The following is a 25,253-nucleotide window of genomic DNA, read 5'->3' as shown; positions in this document are numbered from 1 at the left end:
ATGGAGGAAACCAGAACCCAGAACTCTGGCCAGAGGCAGGTGCAGGAGTTCCATGCTAGTGATACATGCTGACAGTCAGCTAAGCTGACTGCCTCCCTGCCTTTCAGCATGGCCATGACAACCAGGACACCTGATAAGTGTGCAGGACTCCCAGGAGAGCAAGAGAAGCTGGCCTGCTCCCTCCCTCCCTGCCTCATCTCCATATCTGTCCTGCTGGGAAGTGAGCAGTGGCTCTGCTACCTACGCCCTCCTGCACTCCACCTTTTTCTCTCAGTGGCTTGCTGCTGCCTCTGCTCAGATGGTCTCTCCCCCATTCCCTGCTATACTCTTCACCTGGACTCACACAGAAGTCTGGCCTGCAGTGCCTTTTGTTACCCAGCTCCTGCCAGTCCTTGCTGCCCTGTGATCTCAGCTGTGGGAGCTGAAGCTGCTAGCCTCTGTCTGCATCTTTCCTGGGTCGGCATATGGTTGCTGAGCCACTGTCACACAAGAGGCCTGGATTCACCATACTGCACAGCTGGAGGGGCCTTCCTGGGCTGTTTCTTCCTCTTTGTCCTCTTTCAGTGGCACTGGGCACAAAACCCGGGGTCTTGGCACATGGCATGCAAATGCTGTGCCCGGGGCTGACCATAACCTTTGTGGGTGGTTAGGCTCCAAGAAGCCTCCTCAGTGACCCTATGGGGCTAGGGAATCCCTGCTTGGGCACAGTGGTAACTGGGTCCTGACCACAGCAGCCCCATTGCACCCTTTGCACATATGCAAGCACTCTGGTAGGCCCTTCTGATAGTGAAGGCCTTGTTCTTAATAGCCCTGGGGTGCACATTCTCTTGTCTCCCAAGACAAGGCACCTGCATTGTAGTTAGTCCTGTGTGGTTGGGGGGGCATTTCCTGAGGAGAGGGTGCTGTGGCTGCAGCCTCATGGTAACGGGTGCGTGGCCGGGTCCCGCCCCAGGGCCCTGACGCGCGGAAGGTCTCTCCCTCACAGCCAGCGCAAGCAGGCCCGGGAGCTGCTGGCTGCCCTGCAGAAGGTGGTGGTGCCTATCTACTGCACTAGCTTCCTGGCTGTGGAGGAGGATAAGCAGCAGAAGATTGCCCGGGTATGAGGCTGCTAGGGCTGGGTGGGCGGGTGAGCAGCTGGGCTGAGTGGCATGGCCTCTGCCTCACGAATCTTCCTCTGCACCAGCTCCTGCAGCTCTGGGAGAAGAATGGCTACTTTGATGACTCCATCATTCAGCAGCTACAGAGCCCCGCCCTGGGACTTGGCCAGTACCAGGTGAGTGCCACACAGCAAGGGCTACCCATCACCACAAAGTCTTAAACTGTGAGTGTTTTCATCACTGAGTCTGGCTGCATCTTACATACCTTTTAGCTATTGGATTCAGACTGGTATCTTGAATGGTGTTATTTTCTCCACCAGGCTACTCTCATCAACGAGTACTCCTCAGTGGTTCAGCCTGTGCAGCTGGCTTTCCAGCAGCAAATCCAGAGCCTCAAGACACAGCATGAAGAGTTTGTCAGCAGCCTGGCCCAGCAGCAGCAGCAGCAGCAGCAGCAGCAGCCACAGCCACAGATTCAGCTGCCTCAGATGGAAGCAGAAGTGAAAGCCACACCCCCACCAGCAGCACCTCCCCCAACCCCAGCACCCGCTCCCACCATCCCACCAACTACCCAGCCAGGTATGCAGTTCCCTCCACCTCTTACAACTGAATGCCTTGCATTACAACTGAAAGACATGTAGTGGCACATGTCTTTAATCCCAGCACTCGGGAGGCAGAGGCAGATGGATCTCTATGAGTTCGAGGCCAGCCTGGTCTACAGAGTGAGTTCTAGGATAGGTTCCAAAGCTACAAGAGAAACCTTGTCTCGAAAAATCAAAAAAAAAATTATATATATACACAAACAAAAAGCAAAACTGAATGCCCTAAACGTCAGAGAGCACTATTCTCCTGGTCCCCTGGCCACCTGCTCCACAGCCTGCCCACTACTGGGCCAAGAGTAATCCGCTTATGTGCCCAGACTAGGCCAGCAGTGTTTGCTGTGCACGGCTTCAGAGTAGAAAAGAGGAAGAAGACTAGTGCATCAATCCTCTCTTGATACACTGTTCAAGGTATGGTCCAGGGCTGGGTGAATTCAGCATGTGTATAGCCCAATCCTAAACACACACAACAACACACGTGTCTGATCTTGTGTTTATAGTGTACATGTGTATGTGTGTAAGGACCGCTTATGAAGAAACCTGGGTAAGGTCTGAAATGAGTACTCAGGAAGCCGAGGCAAGAGGATTTTAAGTTTTAGACCAGCGAGTACTTGCCATGCAATCACAAGGACCTCATTTTAAGTCAGGTGTAAGGTGGGCAACGCCTTTAATTAAAGGCACATGCCTTTAATCCCAGCACTTGGGAGGCAGAGGCAGGCAGATCTCTGAGTTTGAGGCCTAGTCTACAAGAGCTAGTTCCAGGACAGTCACCAAAGCTACAGAGAAACCTTGTCTCAGGAGAAAAAAAAAAAAAAAACAAAACAGAAGACTGGGTAGAGTGGTGTGTATTAGCTCAGTGCTGGGAAGGCAGAGACAGGTCGATTCCTGGAGTTCAGTGAGACACTCCAAAACTGAGGTAGAGACCAGTAAGGCGAGTCAGTTTGATCCCTAGGATCCACCGGGTGGCAGGAGAGAGCCTGATGCCAAGAGTTGCTCTCTGACTACCATGAGATGAGTTCACTAAAAAAAATAATTTGAGCTGGGCAGTAGTGGTACCTATCTTTAATCCCAGCACTCGGGGAGTAGGGGCAGGTGGATCTCTGTGAATTACAGGACAGCTAAGGCTACACAGAGAAACCGAGAAACCCTGGGGCAGGGGGTGGGGGAGATGACAACTTGTAGACAAAACAGTGACATGTCATGAGCATTGAAAATGTCCACACTTGTATCTCTAGAGGACTGTGGTGGTGACATTGGCAGCAGTGGCTTTCAGTGACGTTAGGAACACAATTCAGTCCTGTCCTGAACCGAATTGGGGGTGTTAGACTCAACAGTCCTTCCTCCTACTGACGGTCAGTGACTTCTAACCGACTGTCACCTGTGTTTAGATGACAACAAGCCTCCCATCCAGATGCCTGGTTCTTCAGAGTACGATGCCTCGGCAGGTGTCCAGGATCCTGCAGCTGCTGGCCCTCGGGGTCCTGGTCCCCATGAACAGATCCCGCCAAACAAGCCCCCTTGGTTTGATCAGCCTCACCCTGTTGCTCCTTGGGGTCAACAGCAGGTACTTTATCTGTTGAGACGTATGTGACAGCGTAAAAGGCCTGCTCTGTGCTCTCCTAGTAGGGTCCTGTAGGGCAGCAGGCATGGGGTGGCCATAAGTAGTAGACCCTGAGGAGACGCCCGGTACCACCGTTTGGCCTGTCCTTACTCGTGCAGCTTTCAGGTCTGTCAGGAAAGACAGAAGGAAGATCAGAAGTGGTGAGCTTCCCCCAGAGGCTGATGATGCTGGCTGCATTGCCAGGACTCTGGGTGACTCAGACTAGAGCAGAGATCACATGGTACATGACCAGCCCCGTAATTTGCTAGATGAGATTGACTGGAGCGTCTGGGTACAGTGTACTTTCCCATCAACGGGGCATGGCCATGCCACTGTAGAGAATACTTATGGCTGCCAGGGATGTGGCTCTGGGCTGAGAACTACAGGTCTCACATCTGAACCGAGCCTCTCAGCTTCAGGTTTAGTTGACAAGAGATGTACATTCCTGTCAACAGTACCCACGTCCCAGTGTGGGCTATGAGCCTGTTGGGTGGGCACATGGGAACCTTTGAAGGGGGTGTGTGACAGGCTTTGCGTAGGCTCAGTATGATCTATGGGATGGAGGGCTGGTCCACTGAGGCTTACCAGCCAGTATGGGAGTCCACCACCAAATCTTGAGGTTACAGGTATTAGCAGCCCATGTAGATGGCAAGGTGCTGGATTCCATCCCTAGAAGTGGGGGGTAGAACCACGCCATGGGACATGCTTGTAATCGCAGTCTTTGGAGGGCTAAGGCGGGAGGATTGAGTTCCAGGCTATCCTGGAACTGGAGCAGAGCACCGCCCATACCCCTCTTCCCCCAATAAAAAAAGACCTTGAAGCCAACCAGGCTCCTCATACTGCCTTCATGGTACCTTAGAAATCATCCTGCACCCGGCAGTTGTGGTGCATGCCTTTAATCCTAGCATTTGGGAGGCAGAGGCAGGTGGATCTCTGTGAGTTCAAGACCAGCCTGGTTTACAGAGCGAGTTCCAGGACAGGCTCCTAAGCTATACAGAGAAACCCTGTCTCAAAAGAAATTATTCCTGCTATTGGATTCAACCACCCCCCAAAAGGAAGGAAGGAAGGAAGGAGGGAGGGAGGGAGGGAGGGAGGGAGGGAGGGGGGAGGGTGGGAGGGGAGGGAGGGAGGGAGAAAGGAAGGAAGGAAGGGAGGAAACAAGGAAACAAACAAAAAGAAATTATTCCTGCTATTGGGAATTCAACCTTCTGCTTCTCTTGAAAGCCAGAGGAGAAAGCACCCTACTTACCTGGTGTGAATCATGTAGCTTGCTGCCAAGCCTTGGGAGTGATAGGGGACCTGTTGTGGTCTCTCCTATATCAACCTAAGAAAGGCAGCTGTTGTCCTGGATAAAGAAACAAAGACAGGTGTCTAGGCTGACTTCAGGCAGTGTTCTGGATGAGAGGGTCTCATGCTACAAAGTGGGGTGGTTTAAGGCACATGGCCCAACTTGTTGAAATGTTTTGTGGCATGGTACAGGATGTACCCCTGCAGTGTCCCACTAGGGATCTGGTGCCTGCTGGGCCTGAGGGAGACACATTTGGTCCTGCTTGCTTTATATGTGAGGTTGCAGCCTTGGTGGGGACGTAGGAGGGAGAGGTAACTACAGGCCTTGATCTCATGTCTGTGTTTTGCCTTGCAGCCCCCAGAGCAGCCTCCATACCCACACCACCAAGGTGGACCGCCCCACTGCCCACCCTGGAACAACAGCCACGAGGGCATGTGGGGCGAGCAGCGTGGGGACCCTGGCTGGAATGGGCAACGAGATGCTCCCTGGAACAACCAGCCAGATCCCAATTGGAATAACCAGTTTGAAGGACCATGGAACAATCAGCATGAGCCACCACCCTGGGGTGGTGCCCAGCGTGAGCCACCTTTCCGGATGCAGCGACCTCCCCACTTCCGTGGGCCCTTCCCACCCCACCAGCAGCACCCACAGTTCAACCAGCCTCCACACCCCCACAACTTCAACCGCTTCCCACCCCGCTTCATGCAGGATGACTTCCCTCCTCGTCACCCTTTTGAGCGGCCACCCTACCCTCACCGCTTCGACTATCCCCAAGGAGACTTCCCCGCAGGTGAGTGGGTAGGGTGGGTAGGGCAATGTAGGAAGGCCTGTTGGGGTGTCCCAGGTATGCCTGGCTGTCAGTGTTGTGGAAGTGACAGGCATAGGATGGGTATGGAATGGGCAGACAAGGGTGGCCTCCACCCTGCACCCACACGCACAGGCCAGTTGGACTTTTCTGTCTGTACTTCAAGCACCGTTTTCCTGCTCTTCCCTTGCTGTCCTTCCTGGCTGTTCGCCCATCTGAAGCTGTACCTGTGTCTTCTTGTCTCTTGTGGTTGCTGTGTCAGCCTGAGCTGCACACAGAAGCCATAGACAAGGGTGTGCCTCAGTGGTAGAGAGCCACACCCTACTACTGGGTCCTCAGGGCTGGCCTCAGGAAGGCTTCCCTCTGCATGTGTCCTCCCTGTTCTCTTCAGAGGACCTCAGGCAGTTGGTGGAGTCCACCAGAGTAGCCATAATGTTATGCTTCAAGGGCAGCTGCTGGCTCACCTGTCTTGAGTTCTGGCAGAGAAAGACCAATGAGGAGGTGGAAGTTCAGCTTGCTGCCACTGGGTGCAGTGGTGTGGTCCTTCAATCTTGTCACTTGAGTCCCCTTAGCTGCACCCATGTCTGTGAGAGTTCCAGGCCTCCCTATTGCCCCTCTCACTCCACTTGACTACCTCAGCAAGCTGGAGACAATATTTTGTTTTGCAGAGATGGGACCTCCTCATCACCACCCTGGCCACCGCATGCCACACCCTGGGATCAATGAGCACCCGCCCTGGGCCGGGCCCCAGCACCCTGACTTTGGCCCTCCTCCCCACGGCTTCAATGGCCAGCCCCCCCACATGCGGCGACAAGGCCCACCTCACATCAACCATGATGACCCCAGCCTAGTCCCCAATGTACCCTACTTCGATCTTCCAGCGGGGTTAATGGCTCCCCTTGTGAAGGTGATACTGGACAGGGTGGTAGGTGGTAGTGTATGGTGGAAGGAAGGGCGTGCTGATGATGTTGGGCTGGGTTCCTGCCTTGCTGCTGTCTTCTACTGGGTGGCCAGGGAAGACTCCGCAGGGCACAGGCAATAGCGTGTTCTCCTACAGCTGGAGGACCATGAGTACAAGCCTCTGGACCCCAAAGACATCCGCCTGCCACCCCCCATGCCACCCAGCGAGAGGCTGCTTGCAGCTGTGGAAGCCTTCTATAGCCCACCCTCCCATGACAGGCCGAGGAACAGGTAGGGAGGCTGGACTCCAGCCTGGTTGAGCCCCTGCCCTCCTAGTCCAACTTGCAGTGAGGAGCTGGTTCCTCCAAACATTCTATGCATTGGTCTCAGACGCTGGGCATCCACTGTTGGCCCAGAAGCCATTAAGAACAGCAGTGGGCAAGTTTATGAGGTTATCTGGGATTCGGCTGCCTACCAGGTCCTTCAGGTTCTTCCAGTGGGAAGGAGGTCTGAACATGGAGCAGAGCCCTAGCTGCCTCCTGGTTAGCTTCCTCCCTGACCATTATGGCTCTTGGAGGCCATCCCAGATCTTTCATGGGGGCCTTGTCTTACAGTGAGGGCTGGGAGCAGAACGGCCTCTATGAGTTCTTCCGAGCCAAGATGCGGGCAAGGCGGCGCAAGGGCCAGGAGAAAAGGAACAGGTGACCCGAGTGGGTGTCATGGGGCCAGCCCCGCGGTATGTGGTACCCTAACTGGCCATCCTCACTATGGCATTACCCCTGCAGCGGCCCCTCCAGGTCACGCAGCAGATCCAAGAGCCGAGGACGCTCATCATCTCGCTCCAGCTCACGCTCCTCGAAGTCTTCGCGCTCCTCCTCACGCTCACGGTCCCGCTCCCGCTCTCGCTCCTCCTCACGCTCCAGGTCCAGGTAGGCACATGGGAGCATTGGGAAGCCCATGTACACTGCTCCTACCAGCCCTCCATTGTCCCACTGTCCCCACAGAAGCCGCAGCCGGTCACGCTCTTCCAGAAGCCGCTCACGCTCCAGATCCAGATCCAGGTCCAAGTCATACTCTCCAGGGAGGCGGCGCCGCTCCAGGTCCAGGAGCCCCACCCCACCGTAAGCGGCTGGTGTGGGGTATTCAGAGGCACCCCTATTGCTAAAGGGCAGGTGGCATCACTCAGACCAACTGGGCCAGCCCACAGGTCCTTTCCTACCATGCTTAAATGGCTGCTCTCAGTGCTCTAAGTTCCATTATAGAGTTCACCAGCTTACCACATGGCTCTCTTCATTCCAGCTCCGCAGCTGGCCTGGGTTCTAATTCAGCACCTCCCATACCAGACTCGAGGCTTGGAGAAGAGAACAAAGGCCATCAGATGCTGGTGAAGATGGGTGAGTACCTGGGTCAGTGCCAGCTTTCTGCATGGGACCCTGCTGGGGGTTCAGCCTTGCCATGTGCACCTCCTTTACTCCCTCAAGGTTGGAGCGGGTCTGGTGGCCTTGGTGCAAAGGAGCAAGGCATCCAGGACCCCATTAAGGGCGGCGATGTCCGGGATAAGTGGGACCAATACAAGGGCGTGGGCGTGGCCCTGGATGACCCTTATGAGAATTACCGCCGCAACAAGAGCTACTCCTTCATTGCCCGCATGAAGGCCCGCGATGAGTGTGAGTAACGGTGTGGGTGGGCAGGACAGGCATAGTCCTGCTGGAAGGGTGGAAGTGACGGCCCTGTTCTCACACAGTCTCCACATTTGGGGCGAGAAAGGAAGAAAAGGAAGACTAACACAGGCCTCGGGTGGCGCTGCGCAGTGTGGAAGGGGTTCCGGCTTGGCTTGCGCATGTCCTGGAGGAGGTGCTGCAGATAACTCGGCCTCTCAGTGCCAGGATAGCAAAGCTCAAAACCAAGACCACCCCGACCCCCACCCCCAGTGATGCTCAGCCCAGAGCCAGGTAGTGAAACCCACACTGCACATGGGACTGGAAAAGCCTGGCCTCAGAGCTGCAGAGGTCAGAAGGAATTTCATTTTGGTTCCACCTGGCTTTGTGTTAGAAAAGAGCGAAGGCTGACTCCTGATGTGTGGGGTCGAGAGACCCTACTCCTCCGTTCGCCGTTTAGCTGCATTTTATCCCTTTCCTCAAATGTTAGCTGTTTGCTATCAGCTGGACACAGCTTCCGAGGAGACGGGGTCAGGAAAAGATGGCCTCCAGAGTTCCTCCACCCAGCACAGCGCCTCGGCCTGCAGCTCCCGCCTGGGGAGCCCAACACCAGCGAGGAGCACCCCAGAGCATGGGGTGCCATGGAGTGCGGGGCACCAGCCAGGCAGCACTTCCTGCGCTGTTTGATTTGTGTGCCCCAGTCATTCCCAGGGAAGGAGGGAGGGAGGCCCAGGAGCTCCTGGGGTTGCAGCAGCCTGGTGCCAGTTATTTGTACAGACTTTTGAAATGTTCTTTTCAATAAAATGCAGAGCCCTCTACAACTTCTCAGCACCACATAAGACACTTGATTTTTGTTTTAGATTTCCCATAGCTGTGACGTGTGCAGACGTGTCTGACTTGGGACAAACAAGCAGACACATGTGCTGTTAACCACTGATTGTGGATTTTACTGTTTTGCCTTCAAATAAAGCCTTTTGTAAAAGATCAGTTTGTCCACCTGGTGGGTGAGATGTGCACACGGGCATGGTGCAGGCAGCTCCAAGGTGGATGCCAGCTCTGTTGGACACCATGCTCAGAAGACCTGTCTCAGCCCCTGGCGTGGAATATTCCCCATGGATGATCCAGACACCTGGCATGTGCAGTCTGTGGCTCCGTCCTGCTTTGAGTGCGTGTGGCAGGTCCTCAGCTGTCCTCATGACGTACCTGCAGAGCCACAAGCTGGGCAAGTGGGGGCTTAGAATCCATGTATGGTTGTTACTGAGCAGAGATTAACCAGGAGATCCCCAGCCTTGCCTGCCCTCACATGAATGAGATGAACAGAGGTAACCAGGCAAGCCTCACCTACTGGGACTTGAAGTGAAGCTCCTCCTTTGCCTCCTGAAGGGCAGCCTCCATGGTCAAGGGTGCAGGCCTGTGACACCTAATGTACTGTAGGACAGAGGACAGTAAATAAAATATGGCTACAGGCACACGAAACTTCTGGGCCCTTAGCCTGGGAGACAGACTGCCCCAAGGTGCTACATTCAAGATGTCCTAGAGTGAAGAGCCACGCTGGGTTCTGGGTGACGTGGTCAGGCTGGGAAGTAGCAGTCTTAGGATAAGAGGCTGAGATGTCACATCAAACATCTCATTGTGAGCTGGTGTGGTGGTGGAACACACCTGTAATCCTAGTATTTGGGAGGCTGGGGTGGGGGAATGTAAAGTTCTAGCAAGACCCATCAAAAATAATGTGGAGCCTGCAAGATGGCTAAGTGAGGTAAAGGTACTTCCTGATAATTTGACCTCAATCCCCAGGACCCACATGGAAGGAGACTCCTATCAGTTGTCTTCTGAATGAAACGAACTGGGAATGGTGGTGTATGCCTGCCATCACAGCACTTTGGAGCGAGGATGAGGCCAGCCTAGAGACAGACCCTGTATCAAGAAATGAAAGCTGGACAGATGGCTCTGGCTGAAAGCACTGGCTGCTTTTTGCAAAGGACCTGGGTTTGGTTCCCAGCACCCACACAGTGACTCACAACTGCCTGTAATTCTAGCTCTAGGAAATTTAATGTCCTGAGATCCTAAGGCACATGTATACATACACATACATGCAGCAAAATGAATGTAAAAATAAGGATCAGCTGAGTGGTGGCACACACCTTTAATCCCAACACTCAAGAGACAGAGTAGGTGGATCTCGAGTTCGAGGCCAGCCTGGTCCACAGAGTGAGTTCCAGGACATCCAGAGCTACAAAGAGAAACCCTCCATTAAAAAAGGAAGGAAAATCAAAGTCCCAGAAAAATTCTTCAAAGACCTTGAAAGAATGGTACTCAACTTCATTTGGAAAAGCAAAAAACCCAGGAAAGCCAAAACAATCCTGGGCAATAAAAGAACTTCTGGAGGTATCACAATCCCTGACTTCAAACTCTACTACAGAGCTACAGTACTGAAAACAGCCTGGTACTGGCATAAGAACAGACAGGAGGATCAATGGAACCTAACTGAAGACCCAGATATCAATCCACACATCTTCGAACACCTGATATTTGATAAAGAAGCAAAAAATGTCAAATGGAAAAAAGCTTAATTAACAAGTGGTGTTGGCATAACTGGATATCAATATGTAGAAAAATGAAAACAGACCCATATCTATCACCATGTACAAAACTCAAGTCCAAATGGATCAAAGACCTCAACATAAAGCCAGCCACACTAAACCTTATAGAAGAGAAAGTGGGAAATACACTTGAATGCATTGGCACAGGGAACCACTTCCTAAATAGAACCCCAGTAGCACAGACACTGAGAGAAACAATTAATAAATGGGACCTCCTGAAACTGAAAAGCTTCTGTAAAGCAAAGGAAACGGTCAACAAGACAAAACGACAGCCTACAGAACGGGAAAGGAACTTCACTAACCACACATCAGACAGAGGTCTGATCTCCAAAATATACAAAGAACTCAAGAAATTGGACACCAAAAGATCACATAATCCAATAAAAGAAAAATTGAATACAGACCTAAACAGAGAACTCTCAACAGAGGAATCTAAAATGGCTGAAAGACACTTAAGGAAATGTTCAGCATCCTTAGTCATCAGAGAAATGCAAATCAAAACAACTGTGAGATTCCATCTTACACCTGTAAGAATGGCCAAGATCAAAAACACTGATGACAACTTATGCTGGAGAGGTTGTGGGGGAAAAGGGAACACTTCTGCATTGCTGGTGGGACTGCAAACTGGTACAATCCCTTTGGATGTCAGTGTGGTGATTTCTCAGAAAATTAGGAAATAACCTTCCTCAAGATCCAGCAATACCACTTTTAGGTATATATCCAAAGAATGCTCAATCGTGCCACAAGGACATGTGCTCAACTATGTTCATAGCAGCTTTGTCATAGTCAGAACCTGGAAACAACCTAAATGCCCCTTGATCAAAGAATGGATAAAAAAAATGTGATACATTTACACAATGGAGTACCACACACAGGAAAAAAAAAAATGACAGCTTGAATTTTGCAGAAAAATGGATGGTACTAGAAAACATTATTTTGAGTGAGGTAACCCAGACACAGAAAGACAATTATCACATGTACTCACTCATAGGTGGTTTTTAAACATAAAGCAAAGAAAGCCAGCCTACAAACCACAATTCCAGAGAACTTAGACAACAATGTAGACACTGAGAGAGACTTACATCGATAAAATTTACATGGGAAATAGAAAGTATAAAAAGATAAGATCTCCTGAGTAAATTGGGAGCATGGGGACCTTGGGGGAAGGGTTGAAGGGGGAGGGGAGAGGCAGTGAGGGGAGCAGAGAAAAATGTAGGGCTCAATAAATATCATGAAAAAAAAATAAATTAAAAAAAAAGGAAGGAAAGAGTGGGGAGGGTGCTCTCCAGAGTTAGCCCAAGAAACAAGCAGCTGCAGCCTGTACCCATCCCTAACATGGTGTCCAGAGTGCAGTCCAGCCTGAGGGGACAGGCACCCCAGTCCCATTGCTAGCCCACCCGGGCTATGACCAGTTACCTCTCTGGTTTCCTCCAGGGTGTGGTAGTGGAATGCTTCCCCGTCCAGGGACTGCAGGAGGGACACGTGCAAATGGCGACTGGCCTCGATGAACTGCTGCGTCAGGCTCAGCTGCTGCTTCAGCATGTCATTCAGCACCAGCACTGCAGGGCTGTAGGCTGTCAGGGCTGCAACCAGCACAGCCCATGTTGCTCAGTGGCTCTTGAGTGCCACCTGTGCCGCCCACAATCCCTCCCCCTCAGATTCCTGCAGACCTTCTGTTTTCTGGCCAGTCTGCCCTCACAGCCATGAAGTTCTTCCTGAGTCTCTGTTCTATATTAACCAACATAACATACATGAGCTCCACTAAAGGTCAAGAAAAATCTTTAGCTGGGCATGGTGTCACATGTCTGTCATTCCAGCAGAGGCATATGAGGCGTTAGGATCTGACGCTCCAAGCCAGCTTGGGCTATGTATGCACGGAAAGCCTCCCAACCCTACCCCCAGTCCACCCCCAAAGACAAAATGTTGGTCTTTTTGTTGTTGTTTTAAGAGACGAGGTTTCACTGGGTGTTAATGGTACTTATCTTTAATTCCAGCACTCAGGAGGCAGAGGCAGGCGGATCTCAGTAAGTTCGAGGCCAGCCTGGTCTACAAAGTGAGTTCCAGAACAGCCTGGGCTACACAGTGAGACCCTGTCTCGGAAGGGGGTGGGTGGGAGAAGAGAGAGGCTTCACTATAAACTCCTGCATTCAAGTGATTTTCCTGCCTCCGTTGCCTAAGTAGATTTGATTACAGGCTTAGGAATGCCAAAGTAGGGACTTTAAAAAAGAACTAAAACTGGAGATAGGCAAAATGACCCAATAGTGACTGCATGGCAAGGCTGGAACAGACTCAAGGTTTTTCTGATAGCTGACCACCAGCCCATGACTCCTAGACTCCTGGGTTTGGTTAAACCTAGGTGTCCCTTCACCAAAGACAGAAAGAGGTTCTAGCCACCCTTAGGCTATTCAACACCACCCTGTCAGCTGCTGCAACCCCCTCCCCCAGGGACCCCAGAAAGTCACCTTTAGCAAGTACTGCCCTGTGCTGCAGGAATGGCTGGACACTGTGGGGAAGGAATGAGGTCCCAGCTGTCTGTTACCTTCTATAGCGTCCGCGCTGACAATGTGACTGGCGATGGGTACTGGGTCCACGTAGGCGCCTCCAAGGGTGGGGCCAATGGCCGCCATGCCACCAGCTGGCCCAAGACAAAGATGGGCTGCTGAGTGTGGTACAATGCCAATGAGCTAAGCTGCAGTTCCCATCCCTGTCTCCTGGATTGCTTACTGGTTGGTTGGAAATGGGTCTGGAAACCATGGTACCCAGGTTTGCTTTGAGCCAGAAATCTGCCTCATCCTCTTGGCATCCAGAACAACACGTGAACAAGCATCTTTGTTTCATCTACTTTTCCTGTGTGTGCGTGTGTGCATGTGTGTATGCATGTGCAGACTGATGTTCCCATTAGGAGTCCCCCATGCATGCCCACTTTATTCTGGGTCCTGACTCAGCCTTCTAGGGCTGGGATGACAGGTGGGCCACCACAACCACCTGGCATTTACATTGGTTTTGGAGTTCCAGGCCTTAATCCTCATGTTTGCAAGGCCAGCACTGGGCCACTGAGCATCTTCCCAGTCTGCACTGTGAACTTTAAAAGCTAATTCAGGTTTCCTCCAAAGACAGGCTGGGCCGGGCGTCAGTTCTCAGAAAGCTCATCCACCTTCCACAAAGTCCATTATCCGCTGATGATGATCATCATCCCCGTGCCATGAGTGGTGGCACAGGCCTGTCACCTAGCACTCAGGAAGCTGAGGCAGGAGACCAAGTTCAAGGTCATCTTCAGCTACTGTCCAATCTGAAGCCAGCCTAGATTAAAGGAGACCCTTGTCTCAAAAACACAAACAACCCTGAAAGGCTTACGTGGAGCAAGGAGGGGGCTTAGTACCTTCCAATGGCCTCCATTGACCGCCGATGCTCTTCCCCACCCCGCCACGACAACAAGGTCAAGTGAAGCCCCAAAGTCAAAACCATCAAGAGAACTGCAGCCTTCCCCAGCAGAGGGGGAGGTGTGAGCAGCACAGCCCCCTGCCTGCAGCTGACTAGAGAAAAGGTCCAGAGCAATGCTGGTGAGGAAAGAAGCCTGAGACCACAGTTGGAAAGAGCTGGAAAGGACAGAAGCATCTGGAAAGTCCCAGTGGGTGTGATAAGAGGAGATGCTTTCAGAATACACTGACACCAGGTGGTAGTAGCGCACACCTTGAATCCCAGCACTTGAGAGGCAGAGGCAGATGGATCTCTGTGATCTTGGAGGCCAGCCTGGTCTACAAGAGCTAGTTCCAAGACAGGCTCCAAAGCTACAGAGAAACCCTGTCTCGGGAAAAACAAAACAAACAAAACAAAGCAAAAGCAGACTACACTAGCTACTAACGTCAAACATGTGACCTTGTGGATGGCAGTCTGGACTGCACCTAGTGAGGACCTGGGTGCAGGGGTTGCAGACAGGTTGGTGGGTAGGTATCCTCCTGTCCCCTCCCCATAGCAGGCACCAGGAGCATTCTGCCCCGGGGCCCGTGCCCTAAATGTCCACAGATTTAACTGTCACCCCAGGGTCTGGACTGGCCTTAAGTCTTTGGTTCTGAAATTTAAGTATCAGAGCTGGGAGGCCAGAAACACTACCTGCTGCCTCCTTATCCTGAGAAGATGAAACAGGGTGCCAACATCCCCCAAAGCTGGTTAATGGCAAGAGCCCAGATTGGAGGACCTATCCTTTTCTGCCTGCTCCCAAAGACACTGCAGTGTCACGTGGGCCCCTGCTCACCCTTGCTCCACTGGCCAGCAAAGGCAGGGTCAAGAGTCTGCACGGCTGTCTCCTTCATGACTCCAGCCACACCTTGACCCCACTTTTTCTTTGGGGACAGTCTGGGAAGATGATCTATCTGCCCACTGGACAACAGCTGCGATGAAGTGTCCAGTGTCCTCTCAAGTGACGCTTCTGAGGTCAAGGGGCCAGAGTACTGCTCAAAATCCTCAGAGTAAGCCAGACTGGCCTCAAGTGCAGTGTGAGTCTCCGCAGACGGCACGCTGGACACACTTTGGGACTGGACAGCTTCGGCAGAACTGTCACCCAGGTGCTCCGACACTTCAGTGGCAAGGCCCTCTTCCTCAGCAACCACAATGGCCGCACCCTGAAATGCAGCGCTCTTGTGCTGGGTAGCCCTCTGCTCTTCCAGCCAAGCGGGTGACATGGGTGGAGAGCTTCTACCTGACATCCCTTCCCTTCCAGAATCTTCCCCCTAAAAGGAGCAATGGCAGCAGAGGTGGAGGGAATTTTAGAAAGGTTAAAAATGCCCCTTCAGCCAGGCACAGCAGCATACGTCTGTGACCCAGCACTCAAGAGGGAATGGCAAATTCTAGGCTAGCCTGGGCTACACAGCAAGACCCTCTCTCAGAAACACAGGTAGTAATCTAGGCAGAGTAATACACACCTTTAATCCCAGCATTTGTAGGCAGAGGCAGAAGGATCAGGAGGTCAAGACCAGCCTTAGCTACATAGTGAGTTTGAGGCCAGCCTGGGCCACATGAGAACCTGTCTCAGAAAACCAAAAGTAAAAATAAAGACAGCTGTGGTATATCACACTTGTAATTTCATCCCTTGGAACACAGAAGCAGGAGGACTGTTCCATCTAAGGTCATGCCTGGCTACAGAGCGAGACCCTGCCCCCCTGATATCTCCAATGAGAAGAATTAAAAGTATTTTTTCTGTGGACTGGAAAGACGGCTCAGCAGGAAGAGGAAGCACAACAACCTGAATGAGATTCCCTAGACAACATGAGGGTGAAGAGCAGACTCCCACAGCGTACACACACACACGCACATGCACACACATGCACGTACACATTCGCCTCCAGAAACACATAATTAAAAAATAAAATAAAGGGACTGAAGAGATGGCTCAGTGGTTAAGAGCATTGCCTGCTCTTCCAAAGGTCCTGAGTTCAATTCCCAGCAACCACATGGTGGCTCACAACCATCTGTAATGAGGTCTGGCGCCCTCTTCTGGCCTGCAGACATACACACAGAATATTGTATACATAATAAATAAATAAGTATTTTAAAATAAAATAGAATAAAAATACCCATTAAAAGCCAGGTGGTGGTGGTGCATGCCTTTAATCCCCAGCACTCGGGAGGGAGACGCAGGTGGATCTCTGTGAGTTCGAGGCCAGTCTGGTCTACAGAGTTCCAGGAGAAGCCCTGTCTCAAAAAACAAGACAAAAAACCAACCAAACAAACAAAAATGCCCTATACACGCAAACAGGTACCTCCTTATGGTCCTATGAACTTTAAAGGTGCACCCTGTGTGTCACTGAACACACATCTGATGGGGCAGATAGGAGCCTGGGGCCACAAGTGGCTGGGACTGCATCCCACTCAGCCATGCTGAAAGCTGTAAAGAGGGTCTATGGCCGGGTATGGTGGCACACACCTTTAATCCCAGCACTTGGGAGGCAGAGGCAGGTGGATCTCTGTGAGTTTGAGGTCAGCCTGGTCTGCAAAGTGAGTTCCAGGACAGAAAGGGTTACATAGTGAGACCCTGTTTGGCGGGGCAGGGATAGTGGTTCTGATCACTTCTTGTTTTTTGAAAAAGTGTCTCTCTATGTAACTAGCGCTAGCTATTGTGGAAGTCACTCTATTGTGTTAGTATGACACTAACACAAGCATCTAGGACTGCCCAGGATAGGAACAGCTGGAGAACCACCATAAACAGCTGCTGGGCATAAATAATGAAACGATGACATGTGCGTACATGCAAGTGAGCACACCTGTGTTAGTGTGTGTGTGTGCATACGTAAGCGCACATGGTATTTAGAGTGTGCAAATGTGAGCTCACGTGTGTAATATAGTGCGTACATATAAGTGTGAGTGCACGTGTATTATTCTGTGTGTGCACATTTGAAAGCATGCATATTATTTAGCGTGTGTGTACATGTAAGCATATGTGACAGTCCGAGGACAAAGTCAGGAGTCAGCGGGAACTCGGGTTGTCAGGTTTGGAGGCAAGCACCTTCACCTGCTAAGTATCTTCCCAGCCCATGGGGTCCCTTCTGGACTTAGTGTCTCTTTTCTCTCCGCCTCTGTCTCTCTCTCTTTTCTTTGTGGTTATTTTTCAAGACAGGCTTTCTCTGTGTAGCCCTAGTTTGTCCTGGACCTCATCATGTAGACCAGTGGCCTCAAACTCAAGAGATACATCAGCCTCTGCCTCCAGAGTGCTGGGAATAAAGACGTGCGCCTCCACCACCCTCTGATTAAATGGTGGAACTCATGACATGTGAGTCAGAACATTCTTTGGTGACCGCTGCAGAACACTTGTGGGCTGTGGTGCACAGTGAGCATACACACAAAATGGGGAAATGCATGGCATACACCTTTAATCCCAGCACTGGGGAGGCAAAGGAGAGAGGCTCGCTCTGAGTTTGCAGCCAGTCCAGTTGATAGACAGAACTCTGGACTGGTCAGGACTATAGACTGAGAGCCTGTCTTACAAACATACATACATACATACTACATAATACATACATGATAAATCAGTACAATAAAATGACCCATTATACTTACTTTCTGTTCCACATCTATTTTCTCTCCATCAGCCAGAACCAGATCCTCAATGGACAAAATATTAATTCTAAAATCTGTAATTTAAAAATAAGTGCACTGTGAGATGGAAAGGTGCCAGCAGCCAAGCCCGACAGAGACCAACTGCTAGTTGTCCTTAATGCCCCACGGGCTCCACGGGCCCCACGGGCATGGGCTCCCCTCAAATATCACAATAAAGAAAAGATGTCGGGGCTGGAGAGACAGCTCAGAGGTTCAGAGTACTGGCTGCTCTTCCTGAGGGAGTTCAGTTCCCAGTAAGTCCCAGGACCCCAGGGCAGCTCACAACCGTCTGTGATGGGATCTAGTGTGCATGCAGACTACGAATTCACACAGAAAATGCATAAATAAGGAAATCTTTTAAAGAAAGAAAAAGAAGCCAGGCAAGATGGTGCAGGCCTTTAATCCTAGGCATTCAGGAAACCGAGGCAGGTGGATTTCTGTGAGGCCAGCCTGGTCTGCATAGTGTGTTCTAGGACAGCCATGCTATGTTGAGAGACCTTGTCTCAAAAAGAACAAAAGTAACAACAAAAAATCATGAATCTGGGAGAGGAATTAACGGGTGGGAGAGACAGTACCAGAATGCATTGCACACGTGTATAAGATTGTCAAAGAACAAGACTACAAAGTTAGTACAGTGGAGTGAAGAATATAGCCAATTACTAAAATGTCAGTTCTGGCTGGGTGGTCGTGCACACTAATCCCATCACCCGGGAGCCAGAGGCAGGCAGATCTCTGTGAGTTCGAGGCCAGCCTAGTCTGTATACAGGACAGGCTTCAAAACTACACAGAGAAACCCTGTTTCAAAAAAAAAAAGAAAATCAGTTCTGCCCCTCGAGGTCCCTCAACAGAACCACCTCCTGCCGTTTTTCATCCCACCCAGTGACAATGTGACAAAGCAGCAAGACACCCCTGCCACACAGGCCACAGAAGTCTAGAACCCACTGCCAGGTCAACTTCTGTTCTCTGAATTATCTAGTCTGGGATGTAGTTCCTAGGTACAGCACTTGCCTAGCATGCAGGAGGCCCTGAGTTCAAAGCTCAGCACTGCTAAATGAACCCATTAAATAAATAGCCCAGGGTGTGGACTGTTCTTGAGACAGGGTTGCATATAACCCAGGTGGGCATCAGACAAAGTAGGCACTTGAGGGTGACCATGAAGCCCTGGTCCTCCTGCTCTTCCTCCTGCCCTCTTCTGTGCTAGAATGACAGATGGGCACCACTATCAACAACAACAACCACAACTTTTCATTTCTTTTTTAGATTTATTTATGAGTGTTTGTCTTCACGTTTGTGTGTTTAATGCCTGCAGAGTCCAGCAGAGGGCATAAGATCCCCTAACCGGAGTTATAAGCAGTTGTGAGCTACCATGTGGGTGCCGGGAACTGAGCCTGGTTCTCTGCAAGAGCAGCCAGAGCTCTTAGCCACTGAGCCTTCGCTCCAGCGCCATCCACAGCTTTTCAGTGTTTCCCTTTCTCTGACCAAGGGTAGGCTATGAGAGAAGAATAGACTCAGGCCCAGGCCTGGCACACAGGCCTGCCTTCTCAACACTCAGTGGTAGAAATGAGGGACAGACAAAGGAGTCACCGATTATCTATTAGCTATTATCTCAATGGTACAAGGACTGTATGTCGTGCTGGCCTCGAGCTCCACAATGCTGCTCTAGTAGCATTGAGAGAAAGATTGTCAACCGACTGGCAGTTCACCCAGGCCTGCTGCCAGTGTGACAGGATTGCCACCACTTACATCCTGCCCACCACAATGCCCTGGGACAGTAGGGGATGGGTTACCATGGAGACTGTCATCAGCAGCTTCTGAGATTGGCTCCTCTGAAGACCCCACCTCACTCCTGCTGGGGGAGGAAGCCAGCTTGATGCACCCCATCTTTGAAGATGCTGACATTGAAAGGTCATTTGTGATGGAAGGTGAGGATGTGAGGGAGGCTGTGTCCTCAGCATTGAGAGTCCAGGGGGCGTCTAGCCAAGGTGAGGGATGAGAAGGCTTTGAGCTGGTCGGGTCCACAGAGAGCAGAGACAAGACTCCTGGCTGAGCTGGAGGTGGGTCCTGTTTTTGTAAAAAGAAAGGGCTGAAGTTACCAACACAAACAACATAAATTCTTACCATCCCAGGAGCCACTAGTGGGTGGATGACCAGCAAGATGGCTCAGGGAGCAAAGGCGCTTGCTGCAGAGCCTGCGGGTTTGAGACCCATGTGGTGGAGGGAAGTGAACTGACCTTGGCAAGTTGTCTTCTTAGCTCCGTGTACACATGTGTACACACTAAAGCGGGTGTGCATGCATACACACACACTTACTTGCAAATAAATAAATGTTAAAAAATATATATAGCCAGGCAATGGTGGTGTGCAACTTTAACCTCAGCACTCGAGAGGCAGAGGCAGGTGGATCTCAGTGAGTCTGAGGCCAGCCTGGTCTACAGAACGAGTTCCAGGACAGTTAGGAATGTTATACAGAGAAACCCATCTTGAAAACCAACCAAACAAACAAAAAATCCCTACTCTAAGGGACAATGACAAGTAAAGTACCTGCCACATGAGCACAAAGACGTGAGTCTGACCCTGAAATGTGGGTGTGGACACTTTTCAGTCCCGCTCTGGTGAAGCAGACACCAGTGGGTCCCTCGGACCACTGGCCAGCCAGTCTGGGCTCAGCAGTGAGCCTCAGGTCAGTGAGATCTTGTAGCGACAGCCAAGACTGACCTCTGAATTCCACACACCTGCACACGTGTGTCACACAAGTACACATTTGGAAGATCATGGGGTGGGCGTGGCTGAGAAAGGAGGGTCTTGGGTTCCGAGTTTCTTTCCTTGGTGCGGATTCTGCACCCAGCCTAGCTAGCTGATGCGGGTACAGTCAAGGAGAGGGAACTGCACCCTGTTGGTCCCACCCAGCTCAGCGAGGGTGAGCAGAACAGATGAAAGAGCCCTGGAGAAGGCAGCAGGTATCAAAGCAGGGCCTAGAACCTTCCCGAGCTGAGCTGCTCCAGTGTCTCTTTGAGTGACAAGTATCTTCAGTCATCTGACACTTGCTCAGAGCCAAGGACTTCCAAATTGCTTCAGCAGGGTTATGTCTGATACCCACAAGGTGACTGAGAAAACATCGTGTGACGGTCCGAGCCTACACACGTGACAGAGTGAACAAGGGGAATAGGACTGAGTCAAAAGTGTGCTGTCCAGATGCACACCTGTAATCCCAGTGCTCAGAAAGCAGAGGCAGGCTCTGTGAGTTCGAGGCCAGCCTGGTCTACATTGCTAATTTCAGGACATCCCGGGATACATAGAGAAAATAAACAAAAACATACATAGAAAAAACAAAACAAAACAAGCCGGGTGGTGGTGGCGCACGCCTTTAACCCCAGCACTCGGGAGGCAGAGGCAGGTGGATCTTTGTGAGTTCGAGGCCAGCCTGGTCTACAGCGTGAGTTCCAGGACAGGCTCCAAAGCTACAGAGAAACCCTGTCTCAAAAAACCAGCCAACCAGCCAAACAAAAAACAAAACAAAACAAAGAACAAGAAACTCTCCCCTCCAGGTAGGCTCACTTGTAGTGCCAGAAGGTAGCACTCAGGGTGCAGGGGAAGCAGGACCCAAGGTCCTGCATGCTGATCAGCAGCGCTAGGGCAAGACAAGTCAGCTGCTGGGTCAGCAGATAAATCAGCTTCCTGACTGGACGTAAGGCACCTCCACAGGGGTCACCCAAAACTGCTACTTTGAATTTACATAGAATCCAGGCCCAGAAGAGTCAGGCTTGGGGAAATCAAGAAATCGAGAGCCATGGCTTTAGTAAATGATTTCTCTTGGGCTAGAGAGATGGCTCAGAGGTTAAGAGCATTGACTGCTCTTCCAGAGGTCCTGAGTTCAATTCCCAGCAACCACATGGTGGCTCACAACCATCTGTAATGAGATCTGGTGCTCTCTTCTGGCCTGCAGGCATACATGGAGGCTGAACCCTATGTACATAATAAATAAATAAAAAGAATGGGTTTATTAAAAAAATGATTTCTCGGGCTGGAGAGATGGCTCAGAGGTTAAGAGCACTGACTGCTCTTCCAGAGGTCCTGAGTTCAATTCCCAGCAACCACATGGTGGCTCACAACCATCTGTAATGAGATCTGGTGCCCTCTTCTGGCATGTGGGCATACATGGAGGCTGAATACTGTGTACATAATAAATAAATAAATCTTTAAAAAAAAAAAAAAAGATTTCTCTTTTTGACCCTGAGCTATCGCTCACCCTGGGCTATGGTCATCAGCTGTCTTTCGGCCATTTCTGCTCCTTAAGTATCCCCAGTAAACTCATTCATTCTCCAAGTTGGACTGGCTCCGTCTGGGCTGGGATGTCTGGTCACATCTCCCTGGCAACGGTGCCACACCACAGCTGCTCCCACGGGCTAGAACAGCTTTCTCACACAACCCAAGACCATCCAGGCACAAGACCACAGTGGGCTGAGCCCTCCACATCAATAAACAATCAATAAACACCAATAAACAATTCTTCAGAACACAGTGGTGGGCCCACCTGATGTGGGCAAGCATTCAACTGGACTTCTCTCTTCCCAGGTGATTTCTGGTTATATCAAGTTGACAAAGCTAACTAGGACAAGGCACTTGCTGCTCTCTAAGGGGACCTGAGATTGGTTCTCAGCACCCGCATCAGGCGCCTCACAACCCTCTTTAATTTACGCACATATATGCACAGAAGGGGGGGTGTCTCTGAGGTGTAGCTCACTAGCTGACCATCTGCTTGTGATGCTCAAAACTCTGGGTTCCATCCCTAGAATCACAAAAATTCTAAAACATTGAAACCAACAAAAGAAAACCTCACCGAAGTCAACTTTCCAGGATCGCTCCTGCTGACTTTGGTGCTAGTGAGCACCTGGTTCATATTTGTTTCTTTCTCTCTAGAAGACTCCGTTAAGCTTCTGAGCAATATTTTCATTTCCTCTTCGTCACTGTCGGGACCATCACATTTTCCAGCAGGTTCTTTCTGTCTGTGTGGTGGGACACTCTTCCCTTTCTCCACCGCGGGCTCTGGGGACCTAACTTCAGTGGGTGGCTCTCTTCTCTTCAAAAACCTGCTACCTTGCTCTCTTTGCCCATCGCTCTTTGCCATGGGGCTTTTACAGGCTTGTTTCTGGAAAGTTCTGTATGGATGCTGAGAAGGAACATCAGACGCTGCATCTGTCCCCTTCTGACGTCGCTGCTCGCCGGTCTTTGAGTCAGACTCCGTGTCAGACAAAGCCGTGAGTGCCTGCTTCCGACTCCGGATCTTGGTTTCAATCTGAGCCAGCTTCCTGAGGGCCTCGTTGGCTCTGGTCTTGGAGGAGATAGTGGGGGGCCTCAAGTCCAACCTTGGCCCCCTCCCTGCCATAGCCTCCTCTTTGGATATCAGATATTTTTCATCCATCGTTTGGTTTCTCTTTAGGATTCTGTTCTGCCCCAGTGTCACTTGGCCGAGACTTCGGGCCTGGATGTTTCTTATCTCTTCCATCCTTGAGTCCTCTAAGGACGTATCACTGAAGTCAAATACACCATGACGAGGGCCAATGGGCCTTCTTGTGGAAGTCATTCTAGGAAAACCAAGATTGTGTTTTTAGTTTTTTAAAGTATTCATTTATTTTTGTTTCATTTTGCTTTTTCAAAACAGGGTTTCTCTGTGTAGCCTTCACTGTCCTGGAACTCACTCGGTAGGTCAGGCTGACCTTGAACTCACGAGATTCACCTGTTTCTGCCTCCTGAGTGTTGGGATTAAAGATGTGCACCACCACTAAAAGTCTGGCTAAAAATCTTTTAATCAGTTGTGATGCTACACACCCTTAATGTCAGCATTCAGGAGGCAAAGGCAGATGAACCTCTATGGGTTTGAGGCCAGCCTGGGCAATGGAACTCACTTCCCTTTCCCCAGTGCTGGCCCTGGGGACCTACCTAGCTTCAAGTGGCTCTTTCTTTTTCAGAAATCTGCTACCTTTCCCTCTTTGGCAGCCAGCAAAAGTCCAGCCAGCCAGTCAGAGCTATGTAAGGAGACCCTGTCTCAAAAAAGACAAAAATAAAAAATATGTGGATGTGTACACAATTGAGTGTATGTTTGTGCACCTTGATCATGCAGGAGTCCTTGGAGGTTAGAAGAAAGGTCAGATCCCCTGGAGCTAGAGTTACAGACATTGTGAACTACCATGTGAGTGCGGGAATTGAACCCAGGTCCTCTGCAAGAGCAATCAGTGCACCTCTCCAGCTCTTCTTTTTAAAAATTATCTTAACATTTGATTGCAATTTATTAAGTTATTTATTTTTTGTTTGTTTTGTTTTCCAAGACAGGGTTTCTCTGTAGCTTTTGGAGCATGTCCTGGAACTAGCTCTTGCAGACAAGGCTGGCCTCAAACTCACAGAGATCCGCCTGCCTCTGCCTTCCCAAGTGCTGGGGATTAAAGGCGTGCGCCACCACTGCCTGGCTCATTTTATTTAGTGTGTGTGTGTGTGTGTGTGTGTGTGTGTGTGTGTGTTTGCACTGTGGAGATCGGAGGACAAACAACAGAGCATTTGGGTCTCCGCTCTACCATGTGTGTTCTGGAACTAAGCTCACACCTTTCCAATGTGACATCAACTCACTGACCCAATGCGGTTACTTATAAGACTCCCTTATGTTACTCTCCTGTGTGCCAAATCTCCCACGTGGCAGAAAATCACACTGCCTGATAGAGAAAGAACACAATTGTCTCCACACACGAAAAGGAAAGAAAGAAAAAGATACAGGACAATAAAATCTGGAGTAACTCATTCCAAAGGGGCCCAAGTGAAAAGGAAATTATGAACATATTCATAGATCATTCACAAAATACAAAACTGGGAAATAATTCAGATGCCCATGAACTAGTGCGCAAACCACCGGAGTAGGGAATACAGTGGATAGGGTATTATTAACTTGTAAAACGGAGGGGAAGAGTCCTGGCTCAACCCTTGCCCACAACGACTTGAGTTTATTCCGAGAACCCACATGATCAAAGAAGAGAACTGATTCCTGCAATTCTTCCTCTGACCAAACAAATAAATGTAAAAATTTTCATTGCATTGTATAAACTTTTTAAAAAGTTTTATGTATTCACGAGCGCGGGAGTGCATGTCTACAATCTCAGTACTTTGAAAGTCCTGCACGCGGGAAGATCAGGAGTTGAAGGACAGCCTCGACTACACAGGGAGCTCCAGGCCAGCCTGGGCTACCAGAGATGCGGACTAACATAACGCAAAATAAAGGAGATGCGGACTAACATAACACACAAGTTAAAGGAACTAAGCAGTACATACTGTTGCCACTCAGTTTCCTCGCCTTTAGGAGTAAGCCTTACGGGATCACGCTCTGGCACGCTTCAACTGGGGAAACTGAGCTGCGGGGATGGCGCCTCTTTCCCGAACTTCCCCGCGAAACCAGATGCTCACTCTGAAGTCACCTGAGGAGATGCGTCGGCCTCTTCTCGCCTCGCCTGGCCGCTACGACAGAGCCTGGCTTTTGCCGCAAAGCACAGGTCCCGGGGTGCCGTTGCCCCAGGAGACTACCCCAGGGCCACAGGAGACTACATCTCCCGTCGGACACCGCGCTCCACCCACCAATGA

General features: G+C 50.7%; 2 protein-coding genes and 1 long non-coding RNA gene across 11 annotated transcripts in view; 1 reads left to right on the top strand and 2 right to left on the bottom strand.

The window, feature by feature from the left end:
• Cherp (calcium homeostasis endoplasmic reticulum protein) overlaps nucleotides 1–8,931 on the top strand; it is a 14,291-nt gene extending 5,360 nt beyond the window's left edge. The window contains exons 6-18 of one of the 2 annotated variants that reach the window (XM_048442805.3): nucleotides 986–1,097; nucleotides 1,184–1,273; nucleotides 1,418–1,676; nucleotides 3,085–3,260; nucleotides 4,939–5,374; nucleotides 6,058–6,296; nucleotides 6,447–6,580; nucleotides 6,904–6,990; nucleotides 7,075–7,218; nucleotides 7,294–7,410; nucleotides 7,589–7,683; nucleotides 7,771–7,956; nucleotides 8,034–8,931. In XM_048442805.3, the coding sequence (XP_048298762.3) occupies nucleotides 986–1,097; nucleotides 1,184–1,273; nucleotides 1,418–1,676; nucleotides 3,085–3,260; nucleotides 4,939–5,374; nucleotides 6,058–6,296; nucleotides 6,447–6,580; nucleotides 6,904–6,990; nucleotides 7,075–7,218; nucleotides 7,294–7,410; nucleotides 7,589–7,683; nucleotides 7,771–7,956; nucleotides 8,034–8,074 (2,116 nt within the window). In that variant the 3' untranslated portion in view covers nucleotides 8,075–8,931. Of the gene's footprint in view, nucleotides 1–952; nucleotides 1,098–1,183; nucleotides 1,274–1,417; nucleotides 1,677–3,084; nucleotides 3,261–4,938; nucleotides 5,375–6,057; nucleotides 6,297–6,446; nucleotides 6,581–6,903; nucleotides 6,991–7,074; nucleotides 7,219–7,293; nucleotides 7,411–7,588; nucleotides 7,684–7,770; nucleotides 7,957–8,033 lie in introns of both variants that reach the window. The other variant, XM_048442804.3, reaches the window with a different exon arrangement.
• On the bottom strand, nucleotides 3,254–4,941 carry LOC148118289 (uncharacterized). The gene is made up of 3 exons (XR_015736206.1): nucleotides 4,546–4,941; nucleotides 3,882–3,965; nucleotides 3,254–3,424 (listed from the first exon to the last, which is right to left on the bottom strand). It is a non-coding gene; the product is annotated as an uncharacterized LOC148118289 (long non-coding RNA).
• C23H19orf44 (chromosome 23 C19orf44 homolog) lies at nucleotides 8,869–25,204 on the bottom strand. Of its 8 annotated transcripts, none has more exons than XM_085680371.2 (9): nucleotides 24,948–25,204; nucleotides 22,474–23,218; nucleotides 19,424–19,697; nucleotides 17,598–17,671; nucleotides 14,800–15,274; nucleotides 13,087–13,182; nucleotides 11,964–12,130; nucleotides 9,293–9,375; nucleotides 8,869–9,165 (listed from the first exon to the last, which is right to left on the bottom strand). In XM_085680371.2, the coding sequence occupies exons 2-9, from the start codon at nucleotides 23,215–23,217 to the stop codon at nucleotides 8,874–8,876; spliced, it is 2,205 nt and encodes a 734-aa protein (XP_085536497.2). In that variant the 5' UTR covers nucleotide 23,218; nucleotides 24,948–25,204; the 3' UTR covers nucleotides 8,869–8,873. The 8 variants fall into 8 exon arrangements, with proteins under 8 accessions (XP_085536497.2, XP_087757162.1, XP_087757161.1 ...); XM_087901036.1 differs by having other exon boundaries at nucleotides 8,869–9,150; XM_087901035.1 differs by having other exon boundaries at nucleotides 25,080–25,204.
• Between the last annotated feature and the right edge of the window lie 49 nt (nucleotides 25,205–25,253).

Source organism: Myodes glareolus, chromosome 23 (assembly GCF_982192425.1).
Source record: "Myodes glareolus chromosome 23, mMyoGla1.1, whole genome shotgun sequence".
Classification (NCBI taxonomy): domain Eukaryota; kingdom Metazoa; phylum Chordata; class Mammalia; order Rodentia; family Cricetidae; genus Myodes; species Myodes glareolus.
This window is presented reverse-complemented; position numbering and strand designations above follow the sequence as displayed.